This window comes from Boleophthalmus pectinirostris, unplaced genomic scaffold, assembly GCF_026225935.1.
Source record: "Boleophthalmus pectinirostris isolate CB_2022bp ecotype Guang Dong unplaced genomic scaffold, ASM2622593v1 HiC_scaffold_13, whole genome shotgun sequence".
NCBI lineage: Eukaryota > Metazoa > Chordata > Actinopteri > Gobiiformes > Gobiidae > Boleophthalmus > Boleophthalmus pectinirostris.
Genome location: NW_026571036.1, coordinates 24188398 through 24215507, shown reverse-complemented (window position 1 = coordinate 24215507; position 27110 = coordinate 24188398). Strand labels below are relative to the sequence as shown.

The following is a 27110-nucleotide window of genomic DNA, read 5'->3' as shown; positions in this document are numbered from 1 at the left end:
TACACACATACATATGAAGATTGCATGCAAAGTTACACAGTGCACCTTTAAAATAGACACATGGGCAGTGACCATAGACTGTTTATATAAATGGACATAGCTAACACACTAGCCGCCACATTCCAAACAGGAAGTTCACATGTGGCTCTTCTGGCTCCTTCTGACTCTGGCTCCCATTGACTTACATTGGAATATTGCGCTCCCTCTCTCTGTACCTGCTGCTGTGAGCCTCGTCGTTTTGGTCTTAAAATGTTCGTATTAACTCGCTCTACATGATCCTGGTGGGGGGTTTTTGTCAGAAAGCCATCAAAAAAGTCGTATTCATAATGTAGAGCTTGGGTTCAGATTGTCTTCTGTATCCGTGAGCATCATGAGCTTTATTTGAGCAGCGCTGAACGCTGTGGGTGACGTCACACTCTCTTAATTTACTTTTTTAAACTGTCTATGGCAGTGACTCAAGTTGAAAAACAAAAACAAGTAAAAGACATTGTGAACTGCTCTCACTGTGATGGTTTGTTTGTTTTCCTTCCTGTTGCATTGCTCAGTTGTAAACAAACGGCTCTTAACTGAAAGTGTGTTTGTGTGACAGGCGCTGGCGGCCATCAGTGAAGTGGGCGACCTGCTTCAGCTGAAGTACTCCCGCTGCGAGCAGCCCCTGCCCTCCCTGAGCTGGGCGTCTGACGAGAGTCTGCTCCAGGACTGAGCTATGTGTCTCTGTCCTCGCCCTGTGCCTCCTCCTGAGTCCATCTACTGAACCTGAGACTGAACCTTCTCACCAGAGCCCACATCTCCTGCCCTGATCATCTCTCCTGCCCCGATAATCTCTCCTGCCCCGATCATCTCTCCTGCCCCCGTAACCACCTCTCCTGCCCCCGTAACCATCTCTCCTACCCCTATAACTATCTCTCCTGGTCCCATAACCATCTCTCCTGCCCCAATGACCTCTCCTGCTCCCATCTTTGCCCCAATCACATCTCCTGCCCTGACCACCTCTCCTACCCTCATCTCCTGGCCCATCACCTCTCTTCATCACCTCTCCTCATCACCCCTCCTGCCCCGATTACCCCTCCTGCCCCCATTAAATAACCAAAGTCTTCATCACTGATCCGACCAGGAGCAGAAGCAGCTCCTCTCCCTCACGTCTCATCTGCTCGGTTTGTCCTGGCTGTCTCCGAATGCATCGCTCCAGTGTGTGCACATCTAATGTATGTCTAAATAATGTGCAATAAGAATATTTTTCTATATTTAAAAATGAAAATAATGATTGCCTTGGCTTCATAGAATAAATATGTAAGTATGTAAAAAAAAAAGAAAAAGTCTAAGGTCTAACCAGTGAGACGCTTTGGTGCACACAGGGAGAAGGCAGCGTATGTACATATAACTTATTGCTGTTGGTGGGAAGTCTACCTGACGACAGCAGCCCTAACCTCAAAAGAGATCTACCGAAGTCTATCTACAGAAGTAACCTGAGCACACACTGTATTTATCCAATGCTTTTTCCTAAATACTTTTACTTGAACAGAAAAAAGTCAATATTTGGTGAATCCTCTGACCAAAGGATGTAAATGAATAGCTCTATTTTATACCTTACCGTTCAAATGCAAAGCAGATGTTCTAAAGGATAAAACGTTAACAGGGGAAAAGATCCTGGGGAGCAAGGCTAAGGAATATTTTTTACTGCTAGTTTTCTATAAAAATGAAATCGGCCTTATTTACTGTTTACACCTGCAGTCGACATAAACGTGAGCCCGGCGTCTGTAACATTTCTTTAAGCTAACAAGCTACATGTGTGATTTGTTTTTTTCTCACTAAATCACATTGTTTGTGAATGAGCGTTGCCATGGCGCACTGTAATGTAAAGTCTGTACGCATGACGATGGCACCATCTGAAGTACGGACCATAGTTTTATTTATTGAAGTCTTAATAAGATTTTTCGCTCGACATTGAACTGTTCCACAAAAGGCAGCTGAAGTGTCCCTTGTATGTTCGAAGTCTTCACTCGGTGCATAAACTACTGACGAGCATTGTAAAGCAGAGGTGGAGGTGGGAGGTGTTTCTACTGCACACATTTCACTCTTGATACTTTGCAGCTGATTTCCTTGGCGGTGTGAAGCTATCTGTAGGCACTGCTCTGTCTGAGGCTTGTAAGAGTTGAATCAGAGCTTCGTTTAAACACAATCTAACAGAAAAAAGTGACTTAGCTGGACAGTTTTTCAGTTAGTGACCAAATCCTTTTTTTTTTTTTTTTTCTACCTTCAAACTTTTTTCTCTGTGGTCATTGTGTCACCATGGTAAGTAGTCCAATGAGATTCATTTGATCTTCCGACATTTTATGTTATTAGGTTCTTTTTCAGACCTAGAGTTTTGTTTCATACCTGACAGTTTTAACTGCTCACTAGCGAGCCCACAGGATGATAAACCAGGACGAGGGGGCTTTTTTACTCACACACCTGGGATACTGTCCTGAGGAAGTCAGACTGCAGATGGTGCTGTCATCCTGCCTCCACCGGGAGGAAGACAGCACCAAAACCTGTATAAATCAGCTGACTGGACACGTCACAGCAACATCACGTGACTCTGAGGAAGAACACTAGTGGGCAGTCAAAACTGTCAGGTATGAAACAAAACTGTAGGTCTGAAAAAAGAACCTAATAACATAACACACCATGGTAACTGTTGAACATTCTGCCAATAGACATATTTGTAGAACACCCCCAGCGCGATGTCACTGCAAAGTATCAGTTATAATTTTGTCCATGTTTTTTTTTTCCTTTTTTTTTTTTTTACTTGATTGTACAATATACATGAAAAGGAGTATGTGGGAAGAGATACAAAGTAAATGTCAAACTGTCCAAGTCCAGAATCGTGGCTGCGGCGCATATGTGCAGCAGCTCCACCACTGAGCCACACAACAACACCACACTAGTGTTAAATGTGAAGGTTATAAGTGCAAACTACTCTCTCTTTACCTTATGGCCTGACAGCTATAGGGATGTCAACACTGTTACATTGTGATGGTTCAGGTCACAATATAATAGTGAGAGCTAAAAAGTAGAATAAACTTGACCATTTTAGGAACAAAAGGAAAAAAATGGAGAATAGAAGAACAGAAAAGAATAGAAGAGTACTTTACTCTAACTTTACTCTGGATTAAAGTCTCTATGACAGGTCAAACCGCTCAAACATTTTTACTAAAACACAGTTACGATGTATAACTAAAAATATCAATCTTTTTCTCGCTGGGCCAAAGCTCCTCTAATGTGCACTTGTGACTTGTGACATCCACACTTGTACCCATAAGGCCTTGGTTTCATGGGTAGTTTTGCACCACAGTTACAAATACCTCCTTGTACTTAAAGGGCCCGTTATACGCAGTTTTCTGATCTCTGCTCTAATGTCGTTTCCTCATCACAAACAGACCTGGAGCTGTGTTTTGTTTCATCACACATGTTTGAGTCAATCTTTATTATAAGTCTGTCCAGGTGTGTTTTTGAGGAGATAACAACATTAGAACTTGACTTAAAGCTCACAACACAAGAGTCACTTTTGCGTCATATGGGACCTTTAATCCGCCACATGCTACTGACCACTTTCCAACAACTTCCACCTCTGTTGAATCGCATATGCCCAGATGAAGTAGTAGCTGATTTTTGCATATATAAGACTGGCATTCCACTGTACTTTTTTGTTGTTGTTGTTTATTTAGTATTACAATGCCGTTTGTCTGACATTGTGTGTAAATACTGGCACTCAGATCTCCCTCCATCTGTTGAAATCTTTTTGTGCGTGTGTATTTTGTTTTTCTAATTTACAGATGTGAAATAGAGGCCTGGACAGTCTATGGCTCTAAATATGATCATTCCTTTATTATTAATGTGCATAAGTTAAATAGACCCAAGACCATCTGATGTTACGTTTTATCACTGTTTTGTTTAAGTCCTTTATATTATATTATTTTATTTTTGAATCTTTCCATGGTATATTTTTTTATTATCATTATATACATGAGAAAATGCTCAGTGATATATTTGACACAGTAAATTTCTTTGTACTTTGACGATATTTTCCATCACATTTTGTACATCTGTGACATCAGATATTCAGTGAGGGCAAAAATGTATTTGAAAACAGTTCAAATACAGATTACTGAAACTTTGACACTTGAAGATGAATTAGTTGCTTTTGCTATTTAAGTTGTATTAGAAGACACTGAGAACTTTAAGCCATGATGTTGGAAACGGTCCTGTATTAAAAAACTTCTTTCTACCACAAACTTGTACGTGTTTTATTTAAAGTGTCCATATGAAGCTATTTTCTTATCTCTGTTTTAATCTAGTTTCCTCATCACAAACAGAACTGGAGTTGTGTTTTGTTTTATTCACACCTTTAATTTGATTGGATAAAACCTGTTGTAAATATAAATTATAGTTTTACACCAAGCAAGATTTGCAATTTGTGAAGAAAAGTTGAAAAAATTACAGCAAGTAGAAAGTTCTGAAAGATATTAATGCACAAACCTGCACATTCAGGCTGACTTCTCAAACAGAAAACACTGTTCCACCTTATGATGTCATGTGGTGACACAGGAAGTGCTCCACTGTGTTTTTAAACTCCATACACCTTCACTAGAATCATTTGGGAATTCCAGGGCTGAAATTATCCAATCTCTTCTGAGCTAAAAGACATTTGTTAACTTGAAAACTACTGCTTTATGACATCACAAAGTGCATTTTGAGTTTTAGAGATGTAGACAGACTAATAATAAAGGATTACCCAAATGTGTGAATGAAGTAAAACAACTCCAGGTCTGTTTTTGATGAAGCAATAACATTATAACACGTCTTAAAGCTCACAAAAGTCAATTTCGCATGCAACTGAAATCACCGTTACGCATTTGACACAAAACTTTTTTCTGCCACTTTGCGTCCTCCGCAGACTATTTATAATCAAAACCTAGTAAACCCCAGTGACCCAATACATCCATCCTTTCCACAGCTGCGAGCAATGAGCATCCCACCCACCGCTCCCTCACTAAGAACCTCTCAGAATGCGTGCGTAAAAAGGCACGTTTACCGAAACCGTTTGGCTGGGCGTCACTAAGCAGAGAGGCAGGCAAGCAGACGCACGTACTTACTCCAAACTGTGCGTGAACTTCAGAAGGATAATGGATTAACCCATCAAACAGATAGCAAAAACGCCTTCCACAGCATCCAGATGTCAATGTATTGGAAGAAAACATCCACCCACGAGGGAATGACTCACAGTTTAACGTAGCTGATTAAACGAGCGCCGGAGCGAAGTGGGAGATCGAGCGAGCGTTGTGCGTTTGAGTGTTGGGTACATTTCTGGTACTTAAGGCTCGTGAGAAGTTTGTTTTTATGGGTTGAGGAGCTCGGAGTTTGCTTATCTTACACTTTACGCACAAGAGATCGGTGCCTAATATGGGGAGCACCCGGCGGGAATCCCTCAGACGCCCGTGCGCATCTTCGTGAAGTGAGCACAGCACTCGGACCCAGCGGCACGCAACGTGACTTAGCGCAGAAAGACACAAGGAACGTTTTTGTAAGTTTGTTCATTTAGAAAGATTATCCCAAGTCAGAGTATTTGACGTTATCTCGTGGAGAAGATGACGCGTAAGGAGGTCGCCAGCAGATTTCAGATGCTGCTACTGATCTGGTCAATATGTGTGGCGAGCTTCGGCACCGGCTTTCCCACCAGGCATAAAAATGTCCCACACAAGGTAAGTTTAATTTATTTATATGTATTTTTATAAAGTATTGACAACCTGAGGCACCGTTTGGGATAAAGAAGAGGTGTGCCAAATTTTACGCATGTTTTACGCATTTCCAAACGCATGGCACAGTTGCAAATAGACTCATTATTACGCGTCCAGAGTTAGATCACGTGTTTTTTATTAACCTTCAGATTCACTTTGGGTAACATGTGAAGTGGAGCAGTGTCAGAGTGAATTGAACTGATGCGTGTGAGGAGGAAAGAACTGAAACCAGATATAGTTTTATATGGACACCTGTTTTATAGAGACCCCAAAACTCGCGTTCCCAAGTTTTTAAAAAAGTCCTTACATTAACCGTTGAGCACAATTACAAAAGGTGCACTATGTAACTTTTTGATTGTGGGTCCATCACCTGCTTGTTTCTATGGAGATGTCATTGCCCAGCCTGGAATGTTCCACAATGTCACATTAAAAAGCTCTACTTTACATTTATTCAATCACAGGTGGTTTTAGAGCTCAAAAATACCTAGAAAAACAGACATTGTGACAGTGAGCGGGGTCGCCTCTCCACAGATCTGACCTGTAACTCGGTCTGGTTTGGTCTCCATAGTAAAAGATAGAAAGGTTTAATGCCATACTGTGAAACATTCCAGACAAAGCAATAACATCTCCAAGGAGAGAGAAAACTAAAAAAAAAAAAAAACAAAAAAAACTATAAGGCTAAACTATAGAATAGAATAGAATAGTTTAACGATGTGACATTTATAAATGAGTCAGCTCTTTTGAACGGTTCCTTAACGTAAATGGTTGGAACTGGATCTTTTTCTTTCTAATTTTCATGCATTTTTATCTTTTTTTTTTTTTTTATTATTATTAACGGTGAGCCAACACAAGGATCAGCACAAAAACAGAGCGGGCATCATGGGTGAGAGCTTTGGGCACAGACAAAAAAAAAAACATATTTAGTACCATAATGACTGTTTATGATGATTTATTTATATTATGTGCTGTTTCAAAGGGTAAACACACTCCCCCTCTGAGTCAGAAGCATTTTAAACAGATCTGAGTCTCGTCATTTGGCTCTGTGATTAGTTTGTAGATAAAACGAGCCACATTGTCAATATAATAAATAAATACTTAACGAGCCAGTCTTTTGAACGACTCTTTGACACGAACCGATCCAAAAGATTTGGATCCCACAAAGGAGCCAAAAGTCCCGTTTGTACAGAACAGAGCAGAGGACAGAGGCAGTCTGTGGTTGGCTGTATCTTGTGTCCTCTGTGCATCTTAACTGACCGTTAGGCAGAGCTTCATTAAGGCCGTTTAATTAGATCTATTGTAAGACTTCACTGGGATTTCACTGTTTGGTCAATATTGTTGAAGGTCCTATATTACACATAATGGACTCTTGTGAGCTTTAAAGGGACAGTCTGGAGTTTTGGACATAGGGCCTCATTTCCTCGTGAGTCAGAGTGTTGGAGACATGTGGAGACACTTTTTGAAATATTCCATCCAGTCGCTGTATTTGCAGAGATCGCTGGTGTTAGACTAGTGCATGTCAATAGTCATAGTTCTCCTGCCACTAAAAACAGTCTTACCCACTCCACAAAACACCCCAAACAAATCTATTATTACACCAGACTGTCCATGTGAACGTCTGTTTTGATATTGAGGAGAGAAATTCAGTTTGTCAACTGGACAAGTTAGTTTGGTTGAAGAAGTTTTGCAGCTCATCCAAGCTGCTTCTTCAGTTCTGGTCAGACGCTGGTGGACATTTCCTTATATCTGCAGGGAGGAGCTAACTACACTGAAACTAACACACACAATTGTTTACAGTTTCTGTTTGTTAGTTTGGTCTATTGACCTGTACAGGGTGTGGGGGTCTAATTAACAGAACAATTCATGGTCATAATGGAGCTTCCACACCTCTGGACCTGACCTGATACACCTGTTGTTCTCTTGTTTGTTTTGATTTAGGTTTGAGGATGGAGTTGTAAATAGGAGATAGATGGTGTCTGAGTCCATTTCTGTTTAAAGATGGATTGTCTTTCTTAACAAAAATAGCTTCTTTCACTCTCCTCTCAAATTAATTCTTTTCTCTGGCTAAAATTTGTACCTCACTGTCCTCAAATGAGTGGCCCGTGGATTTTAGGTGCAGATGACAGCAGACTGAGGTCCTGTGTTGCTCTCTCGTCTGTGTTGGTTCATCCTCTTGTGAAGTGTCTGTTTTGTTTCTCCAGTGTAGCGTTCACTGCAGTCTTCACTGCACTGAATGGAGTAGACACATTGCTTTGTTTGTGGCTCGGTGTTTTGGTTGGACCAGTTTCTGTCTTAGACTGTTCGTAGGTTTGAAATAGACCGGGATCTCATGTTGTCTGAAGATCCTCTGTAGTTTTTCAGAAACACCAGCCATGTAGGGAATAGTTACCTCCTTTCTCCTCGGTTCTGATTCTCTGTTGTCCTGTTTTTTTGCTCTCTTGTCTCTCTTGTGTCAATAGAATAATGTTTGAAATAAAACTAACCTTGCATCGCATGAATTGTCACATGTTGAGGGACTATTTTCTGATATATCAGTCCGCCGCTGCCGAGCTTTCTATCAGGAAGAACAACTCACTGCTGCTCAGCCAGATATCCTTCAAATGTAAGGTTGGTTTCACTTTTAAATGATTCTATCAACACAGACATTCACATGGACAGTCTGGTGTAATAATAAATTTGTTTCGGGGTAAGACTGTTTTTAATGGCAGGAGAACTATGACCATTGACATGCACTAGTCTAACACCAGTGACCTCTGCAAATACAACAACTGGATGGAATATTTCAAAAAGTGTCTCCACACGTCTCTAGGAAATAAGGTCCTGTGTCCAAAATTCCAGACTGTCCCTTTAAGTCATGTTTGAATGTTGTTACCTCCCCACAAACAGATCTGGAGTTGTGTTTCTGTTTGTTTCATTCACATGTTTGAGTAACACTACATCTCCAAAGCTCAAAATGCTCTGTTCCACCTTGTGATGTCATGAAGCTGTAGTTTTCAAGTTAAGACACCTTTAAGTTTTTGTTTAGTAGAGTTTGTCAATTTCAGTGTTAAAATGATCCAAATGATTCTAGTGGAGGCGTGTGGAGCTTGAAAACACAGTGGAGCACGTCCTATATCACCACCTGACATCACAAGGTGGAACAGTGTTTTCTGTTTGAGAGAAGAACTCAGACTAAATGTGCAGGTTTGTGTGTTAAACATGAGTGAATGAAAGAAACAAAACAGAACTCCAGGTGTGTTTGTGATGAGGAAACGATGAGAAAGAAGAGGAACACAGGCCCTTTAAGCCTCTGCTCTCTGTTACTCCAGTCCCATTCCCTGATGAAATTCCACTTTTACGCGCGCTCATCTCTCATCAGTGCGCGTCCCTTTGTCTCGGTCCATGTATAGTAAAGTTTGCCATCCGTCTGAGAAGAGCTCCAGTAAACCGGCTGCGGCGCGCTCGTGTCGTGCGGCGTGTGTGCGAGCGACTGTTTGTGTTTCGCATGGACATATTTGGATATCAAAGTGTGTTTGTGTGTCTTTTTAGCTCCTTTTAAACTTCCCGTCTTGTGTGGCCTCCTACGGGTGCCCTGTTGGGTCCGTTCACTCTCTCATCTTCTTCCCTCTGATTGATGTGAAAGCAGAAATTAGCAGGAAGGCAAAAGGCTGTGATTATAGAGACCGAGAGCGCCATCTTGGTCTGAAAAGTGGAGGCAGGTCCTCGGGTCGAATCATTTGTTCCACAATAGATTCTCTGTCATTATCCTGTTACAGTGTGGACATCCTTGGGCTTTCACATTAAGTAAGTCAATTAAGTCAATATTTATTTCTTTTGCCATGTGAAGTCAAAAGTAACATTGAAGAAATCTTATTTAAGCTACTAATGCACTTAAAGCCACATGATGTAACTTTTTTCACAATACTATACTACACACTGCAAAAAACAAAATCTAGCCAAGTTCAGACGACTTGAATTAAGAAAGTTTTATCATGATTTGAGGAAATTTCACTTGACAAGTAAAATCATCTGCAGTGGAACAAGACTTTTTGTACTTAAAATATAAAAATGCATCTTGCTGCACTTAAAATAAGAAAAACAACAACTTTAAGCACTTAAAATAAGAAACAAAATCAAATGTTGCTTGAATTAAGAAAAACACACTTATTCCATTGGTAGATCATTTTATTTTTCAAGTTGAATCTACTCAAATAAAGTCAAATGTTCTTAATTTAAGTCTTTTTAATTTAGCTGGATATTATTTTTTTCCAGTGTATAAAATCGTATCTTTTTATTTATGTCAGTACTGAAGTGAAAAACATGCTTCCTGTTTCCTTCACATCCCCATAAACCTGACACTCCTGTTGTTGTTTCTTTTGGCTATAATTTAATAGATGATATAAGATGATTTCTCCCCAGACAATGTTAAAAAAGTGTGGTTTAAATTTATATTTCTATGGAAACATGAAGGTGAAGTGCGACCTCCAGAAAGTTTCATTCTGTGTCTTTAAATGAGCTGTGTTATATTTGTTATTATATGTATGTGATGCTTTGTGTTCTGGTCCTTGATGCAGTTGTGCGTCTGTTGTCGTGTGTAGTGTGTGTTTATCTACACAAACAATCACACACAGCTGGAACTTGACGTTGTCCTTGAATCTGCAGTTATGGTCAGGGGCGTCAGGAGCAGAGGAGAGTGTCAGAGCAGGACAGTGTTAGTGTCCAGGATCTGCTCTTATGTAACCAGCCTAAGACGAGCCGTGTCCCTGTGGGGGGTCAGGGGTCAGGGGTCAGCTCTTCTCTCTGTTTACCCAGATTCAGTCTTATCAGTGTTGACTGGAGAACGTGAGGATTAGGGGTGGGCATTTGATGAAATTTTCTTAATCGATCGTCAGAAGAATTAACGATCGATTATCGATTAATCGTTAGCGTTTTTATATCAAAATGATCATCAGTATTATTACTATCTGCACCACTAATCTGCATAAATAAATTCAACTTTACGACATATAAACCATAACCACTCTAGAGCCACATCAGCCCGTTTGACATTAGAATGTGTTTAATGCAGATGAGCACAACAGGTTAGTGTGACCATATTTGCATTTGTAAAAACCAGGACACCGTACGGGGGGTGGGAGGTGGGGACTCGTCATCGACATTGCGCGACTCTCACCTGGTAAAGCTTTTTCCCACTGGACACCGAAACATATGTGCTGCTTTGTTCACTGTGCACATGGCCTCACACTTGTCCCGAACACAATGGAAAATGTGGAATTTCTTGTACAAGTCATCGTCAAATACACATTTGTTCTTCGGCATGTTGCAGACTGACCGATTGTTTGTGTCTCGCTCCTTCTGATGCAGAGAGCTACATGTACAGATCTGTTTGGTCATGCTACACAGCAACCTACATTCAGTTTGTCGATTAAAATTAACGTAATCAATGAAATTCTTAATGATCCATTATCGATTAATTGACTAATCATGCCCATCCCTAGTGAGGATATAGGTTTAATTAAAGCTGCACAGTGTAACTTTTCTGATGGGGGCTCAGCTTTCTGTCTCCATCGAGGTGTTACTGTTTCCGGGAAGTGCCACAATTTTCCAAAATAGGGCTGTGTAAAAACATCTCAATATCAAAATTTGGTGAAATGGTATTGATATCATATTTAGTTCTTAAAAAGCAGTACAGTATCATTATATTGTATCGTGAGCCGTGTATCGAGTATCGTATTGAATCCTGAGGGACCCAGCACTACAACAAAACATCTCTGTTATTCAGTTCCTCCTGTTTTTACGGATCCAAATCACTTGAAAAACATTTGTTCAACTGTGATGTTGGTCGCCTCTCCACAGATCTGACCCACAGCTTCCCTGATGGCTTCACTTGCGTGTGTTTAATGCTGTACTGTGGAACATTCTAGGCAAAGCGGCAACATCTCCATGGAGACAAGCAAGTATCGGACCATCCATCAGAAACGTGACACTGTGCAGCTTTAATTCTGTACAAGTCGGTTACTTTCTCAGAGCTAAAACGAATCTGGTCCCACAGACTGTGTAACTTTTCTTTGCTCAGGCCTAAAGGTGCATTGTGTAACTTTTCTGGTGGAGGGTCTGTCAAATGCTTTTCTCCACGGAGATGTTAATGCTTCGTCTGGAATGTTTCACAGTATGGCATTAAACCTTTCAGATCTGTGGAGATGCGACCCCGCTCACAGTCACAATGTTTGTTTTTCAAGGTATTTTTGAGCTGTAAAACCACCTGTCATTGAATAAATGTAAAGTAGAACAGTTTAATGTCACACTGTGGAACATTCCTGGCTGAGCAGTGACATCTCCATAGAAACAAGCAGGTGACGGACCCTCAGCCATGAAGTTGCACAGTGCTTCTTTAAAGGGGATGTATTCATTATTGTCCCACACGGTCTTGTGTTTCCAGCTTGATCCCTGAATGTAAACAAACAGAAAACATTCAATAAATCTGATGCTCTTTCAAAACAGAACACACTCTGGAGCTTTTAAAACAAGGGCAGAGTGTGTGTGTGTGTGTGTGTGCGCGCTCAGAGACTGTGTGTGCGCTCAGAGAGTGTGTTCTGTGTGTATGTGCGCTCAGAGAGTGTGTGTGCGCTCTCAGAGAGTGTTCTGTGTGTGTGTGTGTGCTCAGAGAGTGTGTTCTGTGTGTGTGCTCAGAGAGTGTGTTCTGTGTGTGTGTGTGTGTGCTCAGAGAGTGTTCTGTGTGTGTGTGTCTGTGTGCTCAGAGAGTGTTTCTGTGTGTGTGTCTGTGTGCTCAGAGAGTGTGTTCTGTGTGTGTGTGTGCGCTCAGAGAGTGTGTTCTGTGTGTGTGTGTGCACTCAGAGAGTGTGTGTGCGCTCAGGCGGCTCCACACACTTGTTGTGTGTTTGTCTTGTTTAGTTGGAGGAGGCTTCAAAGAAAGTTTATTGTTTTTCTCAAATGGTTTGGAAACGGCCAAACGCTCCGGCCTTTCATTCTGTCGGGCACATCAATCAGAGCCTGCCTGCCCCCTTGTGCCCCCCTGTGCCCTCCTGTGCCCTCCTGTGGCCCCCATTTTCCCCAGTGGCCCCCAGTTCTCCACTATGACCCTCTATGCCTCCCTATACACTCAAATGCCCCCCAGTGCCTTGGCTGTATACCCCCTATACCCCCCCCTAGGCCCCCTTGTACCCCCCGTGCCCCCCCGTGCCCCATTCTCACCCCTCACCTCAGCCCAAAGCAAATGTGTGTCACTGAGCAGCATCAGCAGAGCCCAGAGTCTCCACAGTGTTTCAAACAGAGCAGAGAAACACTTCAGTCAGTTTCACAGAGTCACTGCTGCTGCTTCTGCTTCTGCTTCTGTCAAAGCTGCGGAGAAACACTTCCTGCTCCATTCATGATTTCATGAATAACTCTGGGATCTGAAAGATCTTAGACAGAAAAACGATGCACTTGTCATGAGCTGCAGTTGTTTTGTGTTCTGTATTGAGGATTAGATTAGGTGATTTTATTTGAGCACTGGCATTAGCTTTTAGACACAAACACAAACTTTTATTCAAACACAAGCTTTTTCTGGTGAAGTAATATTCACATCAGCAAAGTTCTGAACTGTGTGTGTGTGTAACCTGCTCTGCTCTGTCTCATATTTAAATACACATTTATTTTAGCACGACTCGGCTAATTCCCAGCTCATTTAGAGAGAACCAGAAGCAGCCAGGCTCTGTGTGAAAAGGGCCTATAGATCCTCGGTGCTCAGGTCACCCCCGCTTCTTCATTTCTGATTTAGTTTGTCTCATTTCTGTGTGTGTCCTTTGAAAACACCAGATTCTGTGCAACACATTAAAGCTGCACTATGTAACTTTTTGTTTGGGGGTGCGTCACCTGTTTGTTTCTATGGCGATGTCATTGCTCTGCCTTGAATATTCCACAGTGCTACATTAAACAGCTCTACTTTACATTTATTCAATTACAACTGGTTTTACAGCTTAAAAACACCTAGAAAACAGGCATTGTGACTGTGTGTGTGATCGCCTCTCCACAGATCTGACCTGTAACTTGGTCTGGTTTGGTCTCCATGGAGATTGAAAGGTTTAATGCCATACTGTGAAACATTCAAGATGAAGCAATAACATCTTCATGGAGAAAAGCATTTGACAGACCCACCACCAGAAAAGTTACACAATGCAGCTTTAATTAACTTACAAATGAAATGACAAATCAGATGTTCAGACAGATCTCGTACAACTACTCTTTATAGGCGAGTTTCATTGTTGACAAAAGCGCGCGTTGCATGCTGGGAATTATTTTTGGTGGCAAGAAACACTAATTCAACATGATGGACGGAGCGAGAAAGCACGTAAAGGGTATTGATCCTGGTTATTTATCCACTCTAACGGCAGATCACCCAAGACCATTTGACCAGAAATTGGTCATAAGCATCGATGGACGAAAAATCACCCTTTTCAACCCCTAAAGAGCCTGGACCAAACCAAATTTCTGGTCAGAATCGCCAACTACCTGGACAAATATTCACTTCGGCGATATCCACAATGACTTGGTGGAAACTCCTGGGCCATTCACAGCAGAAAAGATGAAAACCTCCTAAGAGTCTCGATGTGTTGTTGAACTTGTTGGAGTCCACGGTTTGTTAGGATCTTCTACGTTGCTCTGCGGATTTTTGAAAGCCGTTTAATTCACCGTTAGCGGTTCTTTTCACTCAGAATATGAAAAAGACATTTTCCTTCTTCCGTGCTTCTATTTGTGCATCCGATAATGCAGCAGGAATTTACCATTATCTGGGATAAATACGCGAGGTTACGCACTGTGTTTGACCCCTACTCTGTCTCTTACCTCCGACCAAAATATTTCCCAGCATGCAACGCGGGCTTTTAATAACAATGACGTCAGCTGAAACTCGCCTATAATATATACTATAATTCTATCATTTTTTGGACCTCTGCTTTGTACTTCTATTTGAGTAATATGACTCTGAAGTAACAGTAGACGTACTTGAGTACATTTTTGCGTGTGTCAAAGAGATGAAAGCAGCACATGGCGTAAGTGTCCCCTTCCCTTTGATGCACAGGCCTGTCTTGAGTGAAATACACAGCAAATACAGGATCCAGATGTGGAGAGGCACAGAGGCTCCACATGTGCTCACCTCCACAAGAATCACACTCTCCACTCTTATTTACTGCTCAACTCTTCTTAAAGATGCATTGTGTAACTTTTCTGGTGGAGGGTCGGTCAAACCAGACACATACATGTCACAGTGTCTGTTTTTCTAGGTATTTTTGAGCTCTAAAACCACCTGTAAATGAATATATGTAAGTTAGAGCTGTTTAATGTCATACTGTGGAACATTACAGGCAGTGATGACATCTCCATAGAAACAAGCAGGTGATGGACATCCCACCAAAAAAGTTACACAGTGCATCTTTAAAAGTCCGATATGACGCAAAATGAGACTCTTAACTTGTTATAAAGTTGTTACCTCAAAAAAAAAAAAAAAAAAAAAAAAACAGACCTGGAGTTGTGTTTTGTTTCATTAGTTTGTCTGCATCTCCAAAGCTGAAAATGTTCTGTTCCACCTTGTGATGTCATGAAGTGGTGGTTTTCATGTGAACAGCTCCTTTCAAGTCTAGTTCAGAGGAGATTTGCAATTCCAGAGCTGAATTCATCCAAATGATTCTAGAGAAGGTGTGTGGTGTTTGAAAACACAATGGAGCACTTCCTGTATCACCGGATGACATCACAACGTGGAACAGTGTGTTTTCTGATGGAGAGAAGAACTCGAGCCTACAAGTCTAAATGTGCAGGTTTGTGAGTTAAACATGTGAATGAAACAAAACACAAGTCCAGGTCTGTTTGGGATGAGGAAACGACATTAGAACATAGGTCAGAAATCAGAGTCATAAACCCTTTAAAGAAGACGTCCTTTTCTGGAGAACATGTCAATAATGAATAATGATGTAAATAAGCGTCTCTTTTGTGACAGGCCTGTAGTCCAGAGCCTGGACGTGTCTGTGGTGTGTGTTTTGTGCTCTCGTCTTTGTATCGGTGAATGTAGGACAGGTTCACTCCTCCTGCGTCTCATGGTTCACAGAATTCTTCTGGACATGATGTGTCCACAGAGCAGCTCGTCTTTCTGGACACACACACGTCTGTCCCACAAGCATCACCGACCACTATCTGTTCTCTGATCTGACCCTTGGACATGTTATTGCTTTGGCTGGAATGTTTCACAGTGTGAAAAGGTTTAATACCTTTCTATCTTCATGGAGACCAAACCAGACCAAGTTACAGGTCAGATTTGTGGAGAGGCGACCCCGCTCACACTCACAGTGTCTGTTTTTCTAGGGAGTTTTCAATTATAAAAACACCTGTAACTGTATAAATGTAAAGTAGAACTGTTCAATGTCACACTGAAATTGAAAATCTCATTTTCCAGGCCTGGAAAAGTCATGACATTTGTGTAAATTCAATGAAAGTTTTGGAAAAGTCATGGAATTTTAGTATCTCTTTCACAAAACTCCAGTGTTCTGTTAAGTTCTCATGAGTCTGTTCTGATTATTTCTGAACTTTTGTGTCTTTTGTTTAAAGAGACGACAATAAATGCACTGACAGGATTTTAAATGTTTAAAAACTATAATCCCAAACCATAAGGTGAATGGAAAGAGTTCACATTTCAGATTTAGCCCTAAAAGTCTGATCAGTTCTACACATGTTGGTGCTGTAAAGTCATGGAAAATTCACTTAAGGTAATGAAAAAGTCATGGAAAAGTTTTGAAATTATATCAGTGAAATAGAGTGGGAACCCTGTAAACCCAACTGTACGCTTTTTAAAGGCCCATATGACATGATTTTCTGATCTCTGTTTTGATGTCGTGACCTGGAGTTGTGTTTTGTTTCATTCACACATAAACTCCACACACCTTTACTTGAATCATTTGGACAATTTTAGCCCTGGAATTGTCAAACTCCACTGAACTGAAGGAACAAGGAGCTGTAAACTACCTCGTCATGACATCACAAGGTGAAACAGAGCATTCTGAGCTTTGGAGGTAATAAAGAATTACTGAAACATGTGTGAAGGAAACAAAACACAACTCCAGGTGTGTTGTTTGAGGAGGAAACAGCATTAGAACATGACTAAAAGCTCACAAGAGTCACTTTTGTGTAATTTAGGAGCTTTACGAAACAGACGGGTCTTTTTCAACAGCAGCAATGTGTGTGCGTGTGTCTGTGTGTGTGTGTGTGAGTAGATGGGGGTGTGCGCATGCGTGTGTGTGTGTACAGTGAAGCAAAAAAAGTCTTTTGCAGTAACAGAAAGTGCCCATTTTCCAACTTAAAAAGACGAGAGGTCTGTGTTTTTCATCATCGATACGCTTCAACTGTGAGAGACAGAATGTGAACAAAAATCCAGGAAATCAAATTGTGTGATTTTTAAAGAATGTATTTGTATAATGGAGAAAATAAGTATTTAGCAGCTCTAAAAAGCAAGAATTCATTCTCTCACAGACTTGTTATTTCTTCTTTAAGAAGCTTCACTCGTTCCCTGTGTTAACTGCACCAGCACCGTTCTATAACTGTTCAATACTTTTTTGCCCCACTGTCTGTGTGTGTGTGTGATATTTTGATATTTGATTTTCTTCACACTTTCACTGTCTTTTTTTCCCACTGCTTTTTAGTGATCAGTTTAAAAACCCTGCCTGATCCCTGCGTCACATCACTGAAGTGTCCATCTGTATTTGTCCCTATTCAAATAATCAATCAATCAATCCAAAGAGTTCAATGGATTTGTGCTCATGTTCACGTCAGTATTTTGACATGTGTAGTGAGCTCCAGTGTAGAGGTCACCTCCAAAATGTACTTCTCTAGTCAAATAATGACATTGATTTGGGATTTGCAGTATTTTTGATGATGAATTTACAAACATACTGAGAACTGTTGATTTTCATAGCTCCTCTTTTTCCATTTGATGTCACACATCTGTTTGAAACCTGCTTAAAATCTGCATAAAATCTGTTTGAAATCTGTTTAAAATTTGTTTGAAATCTGTTTGAAATCTGTTTAAAAAGACACATCTGATGCACTAAGGACAAACTTGGAATAGAAAAAATATTAGATAATAATTTATTGTGCATTGTGTAACTTTTCGGTTGAGGATCTGTCACCAGCTGGTTTCTATGGAGACGTCATTGCTCTGCCTGGAATGTTCCACAGTGTGACATTAAACAGTTTTATGTTAAATCATAGGTGGTTTTATAACTCAAAAATACCTAAAGAAACAGACATTGTGACTGTGAGCGGGGTCGCCTCTCCACAGATCTGACCTGGAACTTGGTCTGGTTTGGTCTCCATGAAGAAGAACAGTTTTAATGCCACACTGTGAAACATTCCAGACAAAGCAACAACATCTCCATGAAGAAAAGCATTTGACGGACCCTCCAGCAGAAAAGTTACACAATGCACCTTTAAGTACAGTACTTGAATACTTTTACTTGGTTACATTCCTGCGCTGTGTAAATAGTGAAAAGTGAGCAGAAGTGATGAGTTAGCGCGGCGGCTTCAGACACATTAGTGCAGTCCCACGGCTCACAGCCTTGTTCTCTCATTAGGCTAAAAGAGGATCTGAGAGGGACAGGCCCCTCTTTGTCCTGGACCTGCTCGGGACTCTGGGAAACTCAACCAAAACCAGCTCAAACCTGCTCACTTACGCTGCTCCTGACTCCCCATCCCCAGGGCTTTTTGGACTGCACAGAATCCTCAGAGGTCTTTGGAACAGAGCGCGTAAAGTGGAGTCATTTCCACAGTTTCCTCAGTGAAACAAAGCTGTGATTGTTGATGGTGGAGCAGTTGTTTGGCTGTGGAGAGGCGCGTGCTGCCCTCTGGCTCCAGGTGGTGTCACTATTCACATGTTTATATCAGAGCTCAATAAAAACACTCTGATAAACACTGTTCTCTTTGTGCTGAAGACAGAGCTGGAAAAGAACTGTTTACTAATCATGTGAGTGGAGTAGATTGTGTGGGGAACTCTACTGTACTTTGAGTCGAAAGTTAAACATGTCCTTGAGTACAGCTGCTATTTAAAACACTAGTACCAGGTATACACAAGTCCAGCTTTTGTTCTGATACTGATGTCGATACTTTGGCTTTAAATTGGTGATTCCTGATCCCAACCAAAGACTAAAAATATAATGTATTTCCTATTCACCTTATTCTGGAAGTTTTGGGAGACGCTGACATCATCATGTAGTAATACATTGTATTATTATTATTATTATTATTATTATTATTATTATTATTATATTATTATTATTATTATTATTATTATTATTATTATTTTATGGGGCTGATGTTGACAGTAAATCAGTTCAAAACGGACGGTAAAGTCACTTTAAAACCTCCAGAGAATCAGTGCAGTGTGACGTGTTGGTCACATGAACACTGAACATTTTACACAAATGAACTGACTATATGTCAGATTTATGTTCCTGTTCCACTGACATGAATGTGAATGTGAGTTTTGTATTTGTTATTTATTTTAAGTAATTACAAAACAGCTTTGAAAAAGTTTAATATTGAGATGCCAATACTGGCCTGTAAATTGTTTTATTACACTACTTGATAAACCAAAATGGGATACTGATTGAACCGATATCGATTCATGAAAACTTTCAATAACGGCGCCGATATCTGATACAGTATTGTATGTGTGCATGTCTAACTCTGAGTTAGTCCTGTTAGTCTCGCTCCACAGCTGTCTCAGTGCTGTCTGTGCTGCTCTTTACACTGACAAACTAAAGCACACTGGATTTCCTGTTTCCAAACAATATGTGGTTGAAAACTTTTACTTTAGCTTGGTCTTTATTTGAAGGGTCAATGTACAGAGACATTAAAGTTGTACTGTGTAACTTTTCAGGTTAAGGGTCTCCTATCATGGAGATGCTACTGTTTGCCCACAATTTTCCACAATATGGTTTTAAATTTAAAAGGCGTGTTTATTTCACAATGGGATTTTCTATTGCTTAAAAATGCCTCACTGTGAGTGGGGTCGCCTCCTCACAGATCTCACCTGTAAACTGCCCTGGTGGTGTCTCTAGCTTGTTTCTATGGAGACTGAAAAGTTTAATGTCATACTTTAGAATATTGGAGGTAAAGCATGTCCATAGCAGATGTTCCATACCAGTTTAAATAGACAGTTTCCATCTGCAGTGTAGGTTTTGAGCTTTTATGTGACACTACTTTAACTTTAGTATAAGTTCTCAGTCCTCTTTCCTCCACTGATGAAATGTGTTTCTCCTCAGGGCCACTTCCTCCTCTCCGACCCACTGCAGTACGACCCAGAGTCCGAGCAGCACAATCAGGTCCAGTCTCTGCCGGAGCCCCAGGGACCCCCCCGGAGATGGCCCCACCCACAGCAGCGCTCTGTGGGGGTCCTGCCAAAGCCTGAACCTGAAGAGGAGTCCAGACCCTTCATCCTGGACCTCCACAACCTGCCAGACCTGAGCCACGCTGAAGACAACGAGAACCCCAACATACAGGTGAGGAGCGCCCCCAAAAGTATGAGAAGTACACTTATATTTGAACTCTACATGTACATACAGAGCTGTGGGCGGAGATAGGGGGTAGGTGAAAATGGCAATTGACCCTACTGCAGGACTGAATGATAAATCACTCATAAAAGTTTATTTCATACAACACAGTGTGTCCCTTTTGACTCACAGTCCATTTTTTGACAAGCAGCTGCCTGCAGATCCTGTTTAATTTCATGGTAGTTGCAAAGAGGCTTTTTAAATCCTCACCATTGCCAAAGTCTTCATTATTCTAAAGCTGTTCTGTTTCACATCTTGGGGCAGTTTTTTCTCTCAACTCTGGTCAGTCCAATCAGGATGTGGTCAGAGCGACAGAAGGACACAAACTCTGTCGATTCAAACTACACACACTAAAGCTCCTACTGGACAACAGTTACAAAAATCACTCTTCATATTTGACTCTCTCCTGGCCTTCACATCATTTCAAACACGTCTTCAGACTACAGGAGTTTTGGATGACTCACACAGAGGCAGTGAGAGGCACTTTACCAGAAGAAAGGCTCACACTCTGTCAGAGCAGAGCTCTGTGCTGCGTGCTCATGTCTGGCTGTTTGACGAGGAAACAGCTTCAGTTTAAAATAACTGACTCAAACATGACACATGGCACAGAGCACATGGCACACAGGAGTTTGCACAAACATTTCTACTTTCTCCTGTTTCATGTTGTGCTTCTCTGCAGGTGACTATCGAGGTGGTGGATGATCCTCAGATGGAGCTGGAGATGGATTTGGCGAAGGAGAAAGAATGGCTCCCTCCATCTCCGCCCTCCTCCGTGGACCTGAGCGGGGGAAAGCAGCTGTTCTGGCCTCTGTTCTGGAGCTACACCGACACAGACTCCAGTGAAGAAAACAGCAGCCGCTCCAGCACTCAGGACCCAGAGGAGGAGGAGGAGGAGGAAGAGGAGGACTACTCTGTGGACTACAGCGAAGAGCCTGTGCCCAGCGGAGTGGGCAGCGACTGGGGCACTCACTGGAATGGAGGCTGGGATCCAGTAAAGAGCTACCACGGTAGGTGCCAACTGTCCCACTGTCTGTGCCCGTATGCTCCTGTCAGATTCTCCTGACAGACTCAGACGTCCTTGAAGCTGCTGCTACATGTGTCACTTTAAACTGTGAGGACACTTACAATTACAGGGCATCAGTGGGAAGAGCAGCACAGGGCACAGTGAGCGGTGCCAGTGGGTGCTGTGTGGGTGCTCTGTGGGCACTGGTCTGTGATGGTGGGGCCGGGGCCTCGTTATGGCAGCGTGAGGCGGCGCTGTCCCCGGGACAAAACAGTCCAGCTCTTGTGGACAATTAGAACCATGTTGGGAACACAGAATGACTATTCGGCTGCTTTCATCCTCTGCTCAGAGCGGACAGCCCCCAGCCCCGAACCAGAGCCCCCACACCTGCCCCCAAGGCCCCCAGCCCCAAACCAGAGCCTGGCAGAGCTCTCTGCCCCCATAGCTGCCCCCATAGCTGCCCCGCGGCACAGCCCTTTGAGTAGGTTCAAGAATGTAGAGACTGTGAGAGTTCTGCATAACTTCAAGCTCTTTTTTCCTTTGTTTGATTGTGTTGTGCTCTGGTGGGAAACACTGTTGTATTTCTGTGTACAGAGGCCCGTCAGGAGCCAAGCTCCACAAATAATGAGACTCACTACAGCACACTACAATTCTACAAACCTTCACTAGAATCAGCTGCACTCATGGGCTGAATTCTTCTTAGTATTAGTAGTTTCTGGTTTATCCTGCCTGTGGTCCACACAATACTTAATAATAACGCCATTTATGTAACTAATAATGTCTGATCAAAGAAGTACAGCTGCAAGAAGGATTTAACTGAAAATACTCTCTACTCAAAGCTCCACTACAGTGCTGCACTTTAACGCTGAGGTTCCCTTGGCTCAGACAAGGATTTTAACTCTGGATGTGAATTTAACTGTTTATTTTAAGAGAAGTAAATTGAAATTCACAGAGTCTTTTTATCAGCCTGAACAGACTTTTCAACAGCGACAATGTGAAACTGTGCGATCTTAAGTAGCTCATAAATCAAAGATGTGTGCCTCGGCGTCTTCTGTAATTAAGACAGTCCTGAGATCTTTTCCACTTTGGTCACATTGCGAGTTGGCAGTGCCCACAAAGTCAAATTGGGCCCTCCGTAGACCCAGGCTGGTATTTGTGCACCCACCTCGCCTTTAATCAGTGCACACTTGTTTTGAGTGTTATTAACACCACAAGGAAACATGGTGCGGAGGCGGACAGCCACAGCACTTTCAGCCTCTCTAATTTGACTTCAGAATATGACTTTGCCTGGGAAAGGTCAGGCCAGGGGAACACAGGGGAATATAGTGCGTGCCCTGCGTGAAACTAAGCGAGCTTCATCCAGACGTGTTTAGTTCTGAAATACACACACATTAGACTGTTTCCTAAATTTGCAGTTTTGCTTGAAACTCTCCTTTTGAAGTTTCTATTCTGGTGGTAAAACACAGAGTATTTAGCAGCGTAAATGTTCGCCCACAGAAACAGCACTGCCAGGAACTGCAGTCCCATAGCGTCTGATCTCTCCTGGAAATCCTTCTAATCAGAAAATCACCAATAATGACACAGAGTATATTTACACTGAGGTGATTTAGCCACCAACACTCACACTCTGTGTTGTGTGTTCAGAGAAGGAGCCTGAGGAGTGGACTCCCTGGACTCCGTGCTCAGTGACGTGTGGACACGGAGAGAGGAAGAGGACCAAGTCGTGTGGGTTCTCGTGTACACTGACAGAAGCAGCCCGCTGTGACCTGGACCCCTGCCCAGGTAACACTCTGTCTGCTGCTCTGTAGACGGGCTTCTCTGTCTGTTCTCTCTTCTAACTGTTGAGCTTGTACTCTCTTTTATATGTGGTGATCTGATTCTACCTGTTGATGTTTCAGGGGAGGACAACACTGTGGCAGACCCGTTCCTCTTTGAAATGGAGAATGGCACAGAACCATTTGGCACAGGTGTGTTTCTGCTCAAATATTTTATAAACAAGAGAAATTACAAAGTGTTGCACAGAAAACATAAAACACTAAACATGTGCTGTAGAAGCTGATGGCACACTTTATGTGTGCGTCCGTATAAATGGACATAGCTGACCTGCTGTGTTCCAAATAGAGAGTGACCATGGAGGAGCTTCCAGCTCCATCTCATCTCATCCCAGCTCTGGCTTCAATTGACTTTACATTAAAAAATGGTCGCCTCTCTGTAACTGCTGCAGTGAGCCTCGTTATTTTGGTTTTAAAATGTTCATCAGGTGTTTTTATTTTGGTATTTTGTTAAATTCCTAACATTGAGCTCAGCTTCATGCTCCTGTAACTGCTAGCCTCGTGAGCTTCATTTGACTGGAGCCGAATGCTGTGGGTGACATCACACGCCCTTAGTCCACTTCTCTACACAGTTTATGTTGTGTATCCTCAGACTAACTGTGTGTTTGTGTCTTTAGATGTGGATAGCTGTGAGAAGTGGCTGAGCTGTAAGAGTGAGTTCCTGGAGCAGTACATGGCTCTTGCCCTCTCGGAGCTGCCCCACTGCCCCTGCTCGTACCCCTCTGAGGTCTCCTACACCGTGGTCAGTGTGTTTGACGATTCTCAGGACCGTCCCTTTCGCTGGAGAGATGCCAGTGGTCCCAAAGAGCGTCTGGACGTGTACAAACCCTCCGCGCGCAGCTGCATCCGCTCCGCCCTCTCCGCAGACCTGTCCACGCTGGCCGCCCAGCACTGTTGCTATGACGACCGCGGGCGCCTCATCACCCGGGGCAAAAGCGCCGGCACGCCCAACCTCATCAGCACCGAGTTCTCCCCCGACCTTCACTTTAAGGTGGATGTCCTGCCCTGGATCCTGTGCAAAGGGGACTGGAGCCGCTTCCACACCATCAGACCCCCCAACAACGGACTCAAGTGTCCAGAGAATCCTCACGAGGACATCTTCATGAACGAACTGGAAGAAGCGCGAGAATACTGAGTCCAACAGCCAAAAGTGCACCACACACGGCCCAACTTCCACTCAGCTACACTCAGGCCAGGGCCGCGGGCGACTAACGCTGTTTCTCCACTAAAGACGTGTCCTGCACTTTGATTAGCTGATACTTTGCACATGATGTCATCAACATTCCCCGGGGGTGTGATGCTAACTGTAGGCTCTGCTCTGTCTAAGGCTTTATTAGATTTTAATTTCTGTTTTATTTTAGCACTGAGCAGAAAGATCTGACCTAGTGGAAGTACAACAGGTGAGCTGATCTGTTAAACACGTCTCACACAGAAACTTACAGTCAATGATAAACATTGTTTTTCAGTGAGTTTCTCACCTTTGAAAATCAAACTCCTAAACAGAACCATGAACACTCGCACTGATCACAGGCTCCTGAAAATATGCTGTTGAAATCCATTTTGTATTTTCTCTTGATCTTCAAGTCTTCAAAATGTTGCATTGTGTCACCATGGTACCTTTTTAACATAGACATCCAGGCAGAACACCCCCACATGATGTCACTGCAAAGTATCAATAATCTTAGTAAAGTAACTGAATCAAATGACTACAGCCCTTGGTAATTAAAACTTAAACTCATCTACCACAGTGAAGATGAGGCAACCCATGTCCCCTTCAGATCATACTCCCTTTTGTTAAAGGTGAATTGTGTAACTTTTCTGGTAGAGGCTCTGCCTGAAATGTTCCACAGTGTGACATTAAACAGCTCTACTTTACATTTATTCAATCACAGGTGGTTTTATAGCTGAAAATTTTCTAGAAAAACAGACATTGTGACTGTGAGTGGGGTCGCCTCCTCATAGATCTGATCTGTAACTTGGTCTGGTTTGGTCTCTATGAAGATTTAGATGCAGGTCTCATACTGTGTAACATTCCAGACAAAGCAATGACATCTCCATGGAGAAAAGTATTTGATGGACTCTCCAGCAGGAAAGTTACACAATGCACCTTTGTTTTTGCTCTTGCTTCTTCACACAGCTCATGAGCGAGACGTGTTTACTGGCTGACGTTTGTGTTTTGTTTGGTATTTGACGAATAGAAACACTGGGGATAGGGACCGGGACAGGTAATACTGTTAAAATTGCTGCTATTATAAATAAAGTAGGATTTAAATATGCAAAACATAAAGACATTGGAAAGAAGAAAAGAAGAATGGACAGTAAAACGAGGATTGTGGACATCTGTCTGGTGTGTATGATTGGAGCAGCCTTAACAGAAAGAAAAGATTGAATTTCAAACATTTGGCGCTCGGATACGGTGCATTTTGACAGCCAGGAAAATCTCTGATCAGGGTGCCAAAGAGTTAAGAGGCAGACGATTGGTGCCTGCGTAAACCCAGTCTCTACGGTGCAAATAGAAAAACATATTGTACAATGAGTAGCTTGTGTTTCAAAAAACCTTCTCAGGGGAATTACTGACCAGGAGTAAAATGTCTTCTTTACCTCTACAGTATCACACGAGTACAGCCTAAAACATGCTATAAGCTGTGTAATCCAAATACATACTAAAGGAATGGGTCAGTAAATGTAGTGCTTATAAAAAAGAAATACATAAAAAAAAAAAAAAAAAAGAACAACACACTGATGGTTAGTGGTTTTCAGTCCCAGTTTGGAGAAAAATTAAAGGTTCTAAATGAGACAAAATGGACTCTTGTGAGCTATAAGCTCTTTTACAATGCTGTTACCTCCTCCATATATATGTTTTAATAACTCTATATCATTATTCTGTTTACATCTCCAAAGCTCAAAATGCTCTGCTCCATCTTGTGATGTCATGAAGTGGTAGTTTTCAAGTTAACATTTAGCTTTCACCTTCAGCAGAGACTGGCAAATCCAGGGCTGAAATTAACCAAATGATTCTAGTGAAGGGGTATAAGAGTTTAAAAACACAGTGGAGCTTTTCCTTTAAAGTCTGATTACATCACAAGGTGGAACAGAGTGTTTCTGTTTGAGGAAAGAACTCAAGGGAAGAGCCTAAACCTGCAGGGTTTGTGTGTTACATGTTGTGTGCACAACTCCAGGTCTGTTTGTGATGACGAAACTACAAACTCCAGCCGCAGCCAAAGTTAAAATGAGCCGTTAAACTGAACGGGGCCAGCAGGACTAAATGGGGGCGGGTTTGCAGGACTAAAAGGAAGAGTGAGGAGGCGGGGTTTGGAGGATTAAAGGGAAGGAGTGGTGGGGTCTGGAGGACTGAAGGGGAGAGTGAAAAATACATTTGGATCACAGCTGGATCAATGTAACTTTGCACACAAATGGATTCTGGTGATATTTGTGAGTTCACAAACTCACCAGAATCCATCTTGGCCCTGCTGGTGCGACAGGGCCTGACAGGTAGGCGAAAACACAGAGTGACACAGAGTGAATTTGGTGTGATCAAGGTCAGATCAATGCTCCTGTCGACTCCAAACTGGGACTGAAGGGTTTTCAGTGTTATTACAGAACAGTACAGTACTTATTACAAGATACATTAATGAATAACTCTGCATTAGTGACTCCATTTAAATATTGGTTTGACTGGATAGAGAGGTTAATACACACGGATAAAAGACAAGAGTTTAGAATGGGAGTTCAACTAAAACTACACCTAATTCAAATGTACAGCTGGAAACCATAAGTTACTCTCTGAACGTTGCAGTACCCTGTCTGTCCAGTCAAAAGATCGTATGTATCTTTCAGGACCTCTGTTTCTTTGTGTAACTGTTAACAGGCATTTACAACCATCTTAAATGAAGGCACTTTATTTATCATGTACATACAAAACAAAATATAGTTA

The 27110-nt window shown here is 42.1% G+C and overlaps 2 protein-coding genes across 2 annotated transcripts in view; both read left to right on the top strand.

Moving 5' to 3' along the window:
- The window catches only part of sptlc2b (serine palmitoyltransferase, long chain base subunit 2b), a 50018-nt gene extending 45744 nt beyond the window's left edge, over positions 1-4274 (top strand). Inside the window, 1 exon segment of the mRNA XM_020939905.2 lies at positions 590-4274. Coding sequence (XP_020795564.2) covers positions 590-703 — 114 coding nt within the window. The 3' untranslated portion in view covers positions 704-4274.
- A 1353-nt stretch (positions 4275-5627) lies between these two features.
- On the top strand, positions 5628-25911 carry ism2b (isthmin 2b). The gene is made up of 6 exons (XM_055149281.1): positions 5628-5741; positions 20054-20290; positions 21021-21348; positions 22989-23126; positions 23243-23311; positions 23794-25911. The coding sequence occupies exons 1-6, from the start codon at positions 5628-5630 to the stop codon at positions 24309-24311; spliced, it is 1404 nt and encodes a 467-aa protein (XP_055005256.1). The 3' UTR covers positions 24312-25911.
- Positions 25912-27110: the final 1199 nt, after the last annotated feature.

Bases quoted from the DNA above. Each gene is read 5' to 3' on its own strand.
- ism2b (XM_055149281.1), top strand. From the start codon at position 5,628: ATGACGCGTAAGGAGGTCGCCAGCAGATTTCAGATGCTGCTACTGATC. The intron at 5,742-20,053 runs GTAAGTTTAATT...GTTTCTCCTCAG, and splicing joins ATAAAAATGTCCCACACAAG to GGCCACTTCCTCCTCTCCGA. The intron at 21,349-22,988 runs GTAGGTGCCAAC...TTGTGTGTTCAG, and splicing joins TCCAGTAAAGAGCTACCACG to AGAAGGAGCCTGAGGAGTGG.